This window comes from Triticum urartu, chromosome 4A, assembly GCF_056163025.1.
Source record: "Triticum urartu cultivar PI428250 chromosome 4A, HENAU_Tu73, whole genome shotgun sequence".
Taxonomy (NCBI): Eukaryota; Viridiplantae; Streptophyta; class Magnoliopsida; order Poales; family Poaceae; genus Triticum; species Triticum urartu.
This window is the reverse complement of record NC_141876.1, coordinates 503,409,613-503,418,950: the sequence shown is the minus strand read 5'-3', so window position 1 is coordinate 503,418,950 and position 9,338 is coordinate 503,409,613. Positions and strand designations below refer to the sequence as shown.

The 9,338-nt window shown below is 45.9% G+C and overlaps 1 protein-coding gene across 1 annotated transcript; it reads right to left on the bottom strand.

Moving 5' to 3' along the window:
• Positions 1-2,437: 2,437 nt before the first annotated feature.
• LOC125552365 (protein Barley B recombinant) lies at positions 2,438-4,341 on the bottom strand. The gene is made up of 2 exons (XM_048715880.2): positions 4,036-4,341; positions 2,438-3,897 (listed from the first exon to the last, which is right to left on the bottom strand). The coding sequence occupies exon 2, from the start codon at positions 3,764-3,766 to the stop codon at positions 2,696-2,698; it is 1,071 nt and encodes a 356-aa protein (XP_048571837.1). The 5' UTR covers positions 3,767-3,897; positions 4,036-4,341; the 3' UTR covers positions 2,438-2,695.
• Between the last annotated feature and the right edge of the window lie 4,997 nt (positions 4,342-9,338).

Here is a 9,338-nt window from a genome sequence, read left to right as displayed (position 1 = left end):
TGCCAGAGAGCCTACCGCCAGTTCTCCGCCACTGCTGACGCCGGTAGCATGTCAACGCATCAGCAACATAGACGAGCTCAAGGGAGCACGAGAGAGCGTGGCTTCAACGGGAGAGGAGAGAGGACACGCAGGGGGTACCGGATCTGGTCGAGGTTGTCACGGGGGGAGATCTGAGGAGAGAGAAGGGGTCGCGGTCAAGCCCCCCGTCCAAAGCAGACCGGCGACGTGTGCTGCAGCAGCAATGACGGAGAGCCTACCGCCGCTTCTGACGCGGGCAGCATGTCAACGCATCAGTAGCATAGACGAGCTCAAGGGAGCACGAGAGAGCGTGGCTTCAACGGAAGAGGAGAGGACACACAGGGGGAACCGGATCTGGTCGAGGTTGTCGCGGGGAAGATCAGAGGAGAGAGAAGGGGTCGCGGTCGCTCACCATCCGCGGACGCGAGAGCCCAGCGACGTGAGCATTTTTCAAAATAACCTCTCTCGCTGTGTCATTCTTTAAAGATGTATGCAGCGAGCGATAGAGAGTGATCTATCATTGATTTTGCTTAATTTGGCTGGGGGGCCCAACCTCCTACACCGCCACACCAGTTTCTTGAAATAGACCCATGGCATATCCGGCCGATGTTGTATTGTGATAGAGAATAATTACTAACTTTGGCAGGATTTTGATGTTAGTTCCACAAAAGGCTAGTAGTACTTTCCAGCTTTTCCAGCTAACTAGTACTCCCTCCGTTTTTATTTCCTCCGCATATTAGAGTTAACTGAAGTCAAACTTCATAAAGTTTGATCAAGTTTATAGAAAATAATATAAACATTTACCATAACAAATTTATACTATGTGAAAGTACATTCAATAATAAATCTAATGATGTTGATTTGTTATCGTATATGTTAATATTTTTGTTTATAAAATTGGTCAAAGTTTACAAAGCTTGACTTTGACCAAAGCTAATACGCGAACTAAATAAAAACGGAGGGAGTACTCCCTCCGTTCCGAATTATTTGTCTAGATACAGATGTATCTAGACTTATTTTAGTGCTAGATACCTCCGTATCTAGACAAATCTAAGACAAGTAATTCGGAACGGAGGGAGTAATACATAGAATGGTAGAAGCAGACAAGCGCTTTTAGGATGGTCAAGTAACTGATACATCCAAAAATAGAAATAAGAAAGCGCTTTCTGCACTGTGGTAGTAGATCTTAAGATGACTGAAACGCACAAAAATAGAAACGGAAAAGTGCTTTCAGAAAGCCAACGAACGTAAATGCAAAAGGATTGGTAGTAGTTCATCATGTCTGTTGGCTAAAAGAAGAAACAAACCAGAGCTGGCAAGCAAATGGGCTTTTGTTCAATGGCTAAACCAAACAATCTGCATATTACTTAGTTTTGCTACCCGTGTTTTTTTCCCTCGTTGCAATCAAACCTAATCAGTTTCTAAGTATAGATAAATATTTGCAAACAGATGCCACAACGAAACCTCGATTTCCAAATACTGAACCCTGAGCAAACATCTATCCTCGTACTTCTGGAAACCTACTAAGCTAGTAAGATGTTGACAGAAAGCCATGTAATCAGATTTCAACAACTCGGATTTTGTTATAGAAAGTCGCTATAATTAAACTTCTTAAACTACAGATGGACTGGTCTTAAATGCAACACCCTCTCTTGATAGTGAACTGTAACACTGGTGGCAAGAGGATAGGGACTCCCAGATCTTTCAGAAAGGAAAATGTATGGACAGCTTCATCATTTTGGGCCCATGGCACCTATGAAAGGAAAGGAAGGAAAGGTTTTTTCCCAAGGAGGCCCGGCCACACCTTTGCAGGATCTTACTGACCTTTGGTAGCAAATCTTTCACTCTTGGGGGCACTCAGGTAGTACGCTGTGCAGCAGTAGTTGTCTGTCCACTTGCTGGTGATGTTTTTCTTTCTCTTCTGTTTTCATTTGTCATGTTTTTTTTAACTTGCAAGACTTTTACACATAACTTATAAATATACTCCCTTGCATAATTCTAAGAGAAAGGGCAATCAAACACTACACAAGTTAAAGTTCATGCTATTTCAAAAGGAAAATACTACACATATTGAGTCAAGATATGCAAGCCTTGGTGAGCAGTTGCTATAATAATTCCCAAGGTATCAAGGTAGAGGCACACAAATAAAATTACTCGGTTCAGCGCATAGTAACACCACATCGGAACAATGAGAAACTATTAGGCATTTTACTTGCTTAGATCCATGGAGCACAAGCTTAATAGCAGGTCAAAGATAAGAACCGCATGAGTCATGCGAGTATTTCATATATAAACTTGGCAGATGTAAAGAAATGCCAAATTAAATGATAACTAGCCCTAGAAGAGGTAGTGATTATCTTTCAACTTTAATGGAGAAAACCTCTACATGAAGCCATAAACATCCAGGTCATAACAGACATTGAAGCATTAAATGCTAACTAAATCAGAAAAACTGTTGCCATTACACTACAACTTCTAAATTGACATGACAGATACAGACAGGCTTCCTACTTCACAGCTGAAGCTCGAAATAGGCATGTAAATTAAGTCCGGGAAACTGAACATGGCTACAAGCTACTTCTAAAGACGTCTACAGATTGGCAAGAGCAGGTACAGAGAATAACTCAGACCAAACTGCAGTGTTGGAGCCTACAAGGCGATCAACATAGCATGTCTCTTACCTGATTGTTACAAACTTGTTTGTGCCATGCTTGGCCCAGAAGGTCTTCAAGTCAATTGGATTATTAAGGTTGTACCCTTCACCAGCTAGCTTCTCAAGAACCTTTTTGAATGCACCTTGGCTCATCTTCCTTCCAGCAATACGTGCGCCCCGGCGCTTTGTGTTCATTGGCAGCGGGTATGTCGAAATAGAAGTTGTGCAGCATGCAGACTGCCAGCCACCTGCACCCCACCGGTAGCATTGCTGGGGAGCTCCAGTGCATGAGCACACAGGTGTTGGTATCCTTGAAATGTCAAAATCAATACCATTAATTACCATTTCCACAGGCTTAAGAGGACCCCTGCTTCGGGGTGCACGGGCCTTGGGTGCCCCATCTTCCCCTGGAGTAGCAACCTTCTTAGGCTTCTTCGGCTTCGGCAACTTAGGCTGACGACCTTGCTGCCTCTTCTTTACCGGAGGCTTGCTTCCGACCACAGAATGCTCTTCAACCAACGGTGGGGCAATTTTTTCCTCCTCGGGCACAGGAGGCTCCTGTGGCTGCATCATCTGGAGAGTGTGCGCACCACGCGCATCTGGCATCATCCCAAAACCTGTAGGGTGGTGATGCACAGCATGTCCAGGATGTCCAATATGTCCAGCAGGCCCAAGAGGAACAGCATGAAGGACCTTCTGCTCACGGGAATGTTGATGCTGATGCTGATGCTGCTGTTGATGTTGGTTCTGGTGATGGTGCTGGTGCTGCTGCTGATGCTGATGCTGATGCTGATGCTGATGCTGATGCTGCGAGGGGTGCATCCAGGCCTCATTGCGCACAAAATCCATGTGAATAGCCGGCGGCTCGGTGGGCATGCCACCAGAGGGTTCGCCGTTACCATAGTCGCGGGGGTGATGTGAATGTGGCGGGTGGTGCGGGGCGTTGTGGTGCTGCAAGAAGGTGCCGTTGGGGAGCAGCGGCTTAGTGTCCCGGTGGCCGCCGGCCACAGATGGCATCAGCTGCAGGCCGAGGTTGCCTTTCATCGTCTCATAGAAGCCCCAATTCCGAATGCTCAAGCTGCCGTCGTCGTCCATCTCGGCCGGCCCTGAACAAACGAATCGAAATCCAAGAAAACCGAGATTGGAACGAGAAATGTGCTCTTCTTTCGGGCTCTGGACGGTCAGGCTATACCCACCATTGCATTCCAGACGCCAATCCCTGGGACCTATTTCCAAAAACAAGCAGAAAAAAAATCAGGGATCCGTAAGCAGGGGCGGATCTAGATGGTGCGCACCGGCACACCCAGAAATTGCGATTGGTGAGTGGGATTTAACAAATCTCTGATTGGGAACAACCCTCATACCTCAAAACCCAATGGCCCGAGATTGCGGACGGGGCGGGGACAGCAGGGACGAAATTCGGCGACGGGGAAGAACGGGGACGGCGATGGAGGCGAGGCGCGTGAGAGGGGCGGAGGGGTTGTGGGAGTGGGGGTGCGGAGGGGTGGGGGTGAGGCGTCGGCGGTAACGCAGTGCTACGGCAGGGCACGGCGTGGTACAGTCTAGGAGAGATGGAGCCGCCTTGGGTCGGATTGGTTAGGTCAGGAGGGCCGAGGCTCGGGCCGAGGAAGACGAAAGCAAGGTACAGGATGGTCTAGAGAAAATGGCATATTTCTTTCTTGCACTTTGACACAAATGCCACGCTTTGGATAAGACCCCACGTGTAAGCGGCACCGAAATGGCGCTTCGTCAAAGCCAAAACTGCCGAGCATCTCCAACCGAAATATGTAAAGTTGAAATGTATGATCGAGTAAATACCACGGAATTACAGCAACAGTTAGATTTATTATCTTCTATGGAAAATTAGAGCATCTGCAGTCGGACGTCTCAAACCCTCCTCAAACACCCGAATGATCGGCCGGTACCGGTCCAAAAAGTACGACCTAACCGGGCACCTCAAACCGGCCTCAAACGCTTGGGCTGACCGACACCCCTCATATGCAGCCTAATTCTAGGGCGGATATGGGAGGCCCGGGCACGTCCGTCAGGTCGGATCCGGACCACGTTGGCCCACCCTGACCTTGCATGTATTCATCCTCATTTGCTCCGAGACCAAATCCTAGCCACTCCATCACCCCCTGCCTCCAAGCTCACTTTCCACGAACTCCGACCTTCTCTGGCATGGCTGGCAATGGGTCCGAGTCTGTTGTCAGCCGATCTATGAACTGGGACATCATCCCAGTTGGGCCCGAGGAGGAGATGGTCGTTCGCATTGCGCTTCGCCGCGTACGTTAGGAGAATGCCCGACAGCGGTCGGACTCGATCTGCCGAGAAGCCATCGCCTCAGCCCAATGGCGCCTGGATCCAGCGCGCGTGCGTCGTCGCTGCCTCACCGGAGGCGGTGCGCTCCATCTGGCGTCGGAACGCCGCGACGAATGCGCAAGCCCTTCGTTGACGCGCCGCCACGAGGCCATATGTGGCTTGTCCGCTGAGGCTATGGTGTGGTGTGTTGGGGAACGCAGTATTTCAAAAAAATTCCTACGATCACGCAAGATCTATCTAGGAGATGCATAGCAACGACAAGGGAGAATGTGTATATGTACCCTCATAGACCAAAAGCGGAAGCGTTTAGTAATGCGGTTGATGTAGTCGAACGTCTTCGCGATCCAACCGATCCAAGTACCGAACACACGGCACCTCCGTGATCTGCACATGTTCAGCTCGGTGACGTCCCTCGAACTCTTGATCCAGTTGAGGTCGAGGGAGAGTTTCGTCAGCATGACAGCGTGGTGACGGTGATGATGAAGTTATCGACGCAGGGCTTCGCCTAAGCACTATGACAATATGACTGAGGTGGAAAACTATGAAGGGGGGCACCGCACACGGCTAAGACAAATCTTGGAGTGCCTTTGGGGTGCCCCCCTGCCCACGTATATAAAGGAGGGGGAAGAGGAGGCCGGTCTAGGAGGGGCGTGCCTATAGGGGGAGTCTAACTAGGATTCCCAATCCTAGTTGGAGTCCCCTTCCTTTTTCCAAGAGGAGAAAGAGGGAAGGAGTAGGAGAGGGAGAAGGAAAGAGAGGGGGGCATCGCCCCCTCCCTAGTCCAATTTAGACTTGCCATGGGGGGCCACCCCTTGAGGCCCCTATCTCCTTTCCCGTATGGCTCATTAAGGCCCACTACTTCCCCCGGCGAATTCCCGTAACTCTCCGGTACTCCGAAAAATACCCGAATCACTCGGAACCTTTCTGATGTCCGAATATAGTCTTCCAATATATCAACTTTTACGTCTCGACCATTTTGAGACTCCTCGTCATGTCCGTGATCTCATCCGGGACTCCGAACAACCTTCGGTACATCAAATCACATAACTCATAATATAAATCATCATCGAACATTAAGCGTGCGGACCCTACGGGTTCGAGAACTATGTAGACATGACCAAGACACATCTCCGGTCAATAACCAATAGCGGAACCTGGATGCTCATATTGGCTTCTACATATTCTACGAAGATCTTTATCGGTCAAACCGCATAACAACAAACGTTGTTTTCTTTGTCATCGGTATGTTACTTGCCCAAGATTTGATCGTCGGTATCCTCATACCTAGTTCAATCTCGTTATCAGCAAGTCTCTTTACTCGTTCCGTAATGCATCATCCCGTAACTAACTCTTTAGTCACATTGCTTGCAAGGCTTATAGTGATTAGCATTACCGAGAGGGCCCAGAGATACCTCTCCGACAATCAAGTGACAAATCCTAATCTCGATCTATGCCAACTCAATAAACACCATCGGATACACCTGTAGAGCATCTTTATAATCACCCAGTTATGTTGTGACGTTTGATAGCACACTAAGTGTTCCTCCGGTATCCGGGAGTTGTATAACCCATAGTCATAGGAACATGTATAAGTCATGAAGAAAGCAATAGCAACAAACTAAACAATCATAGTGCTAAGCTAACGGACGGGTCATGTCCATCACATCATTCTCTAATGATGTGATCTCGTTCATCAAATGACAACACATGTCTATGGCTAGGAAACTTAACCATCTTTGGTTAACGAGCTAGTCAAGTAGAGGCATACTAGGGACACTTTGTTTGTCTATGTATTCACACATGTATCAAGTTTCCGGTTAATACAATTCTAGAATGAATAATAAACATTTATCATGATATAAGGAAATATAAATAACAACTTTATTATTGCCTATAGGGCATATTTCCTTCAGTCTCACACTTGCGCTAGAGTCAATAATCTAGTTCACATTGTCATGTGACTTAACACCCAATAGTTCACATCTCCATGTGACTAATACCCAAAGGGTTTACTAGAGTCAATAATCCAGTTCACATCGCTATGTGATTAACACGCAAAGAGTGATCATGTTTTGCTCGTGAGAGAAATTTAGTCAACGAGTCTGCCACATTCGGAGTTGTATGTATTTTGCAAATTTTTCTATGTCTACAAAGCTCTGCACGGAGCTACTCTAGCTAATTGCTCCCACTTTTAATATGTATCCAGATTGAGACTCATAGTCATCCATATCGGTGTCAAAACTTGCATCGACGTAACTCTTTACGGCAAACTTTTTGTCACCTCCATAACCGAGAAACATATCCTTATTCCACTAAGGATAATTTTGACCGATGTCCGATGATCCACTCCTGGATCACTATTGTACCCTCTTGCCAAACTCTTGGTGAGGTACACAATAGGTCTGGTACACAGCATAGTATACTTTATAGAACCTATGGCTGAGGCATAGGGAATGACTTTTCATTCTCTTTCTATTTTCTGTCGTGGTCGGGTTTGAGTCTTTACTCAACTTCACACCTTGCAACACAGGCAAGAACTCCTTCTTTGATTGTTCCATTTTGAACTACTTCAAAATCTTGTCAAGGTGTGTACTCATTGAAAAATACATCAAGCGTCTTGATCTATATCTATAGATCTTGATGCTCAATATGTAAGTAGCTTCACCGAGGTCTTTCTTTGAAAAACTCCTTTATGCTTTCCAGAAAATTCTACATCATTTCCGATCAACAATATGTCATTCACATACACTTATCAGAAAGGCTACAGTGCTCCCACTCACTTCCTTGTAAATATAGGCTTCACCGCAAGTCTTTATAAAACCATATGCTTTGATCACTTTATCAAAGCATATATTCCAACTCCGAGATGGTTGCACCAGTCCATAGATGGATCGCCGGAGCTTCCACACTTTGTTAGCACCTTTAGGATTGTCAAAACCTTCTTGTTGCATCATATACAACTCTTCTTTAAGAAATCCATTAAGGAATGCAGTTTTGACATCCATTTGCCAGATTTCATAAAATGTGGCAATTGCTAACATGATTCGGACAGACTTAAGCATCGCTGCGAGTGAGAAAAACTCATCATAGTCAACATCTTGAACTTGTCGAAAACCTTTTGCGACAATTCGAGCTTTTTATATAGTAATACTACTATCAGTGTCTGTCTTCCTCTTGAAGATCCATTTATTCTCAATGGCTTGCCGATCATTGCGCAAGTCAACCAAAGTCCACCCTTTTGGATCCCATCTCAGATTTCATGGCCTCGAGCCATTTTGCGGAATCTAGGCTCATCATCGCTTCCTCATAGTTCGTAGGTTCGTCATGGTCTAGTAACATGACTTCCAGAAAGGATTACCGTACCACTCTGGTGCGGACCATACTCTGGTTGACCTACGAGGTTCGGTAGTAACTTGATCTGAAGTTTCATGATCATCCTCATTAGCTTCCACACAAATTGGCGTATGAATCACTAGAACTGATTTCTGTGATGAACTACTTTCCAATTTGGGAGAAGGTACAATTACCTCATCAAGTTCTACATTCCTCTCACTCACTTCTTTCAAGAGAAATTTCTTCTCTAGAAAGGATCCATTATTAGCAACGAATATCTTGCCTTCAGATCTGTGATAGAAGGTGTACCCAACAGTTTCCTTTGGGTATCCTATGAAGACGCATTTCTCCGATTTGGGTTCGAGCTTATCAGGTTGAAACTTTTTCACATAAGCATCATAGCCCCAAACTTTAAGAGACGACAGCTTAGGTTTCTTGCTAAACCACAGTTCATATGGTGTCGTCTCAACGGATTTAGATGGTGCCCTATTTAACGTGAATGCAGCTGTCTCTAATGCATAACCCCAAAACGATAGTGATAAATCGGTAAGAGACATCATAGATCGCACCATATCTAATAAAGTACTGTTATGACGTTCGGACACACCATTACGCTATGGTGTTCCAGGTGGTGTGAGTTGCGAAACTATTCCACATTGTTTCAAATGAAGACAAAACTCGTTACTCAAATATTCGTCTCCGCGATCAGATCATAGAAATTTTATTTTCTTGTTACAATGATTTCCCACTTCACTCTGAAATTCCTTGAACTTTTCAAATGTTTCAGACTTATGTTTCATCAAGTAGATATACCCATATCTGCTCAAATCATCTGTGAAGGTCAGAAAATAACGATACCTGCCGCGAGCCTCAACACTCATCGGATCGCATACATCAGTATGTATTATTTCTAATAAGGCAGTTGCTTGCTCTCCATTGTTCCGGAGAACGGGGTCTTAGTCATCTTGCCAATGAGGCATGGTTCGCAAGCATCAAGTGATACCAAAAGCCC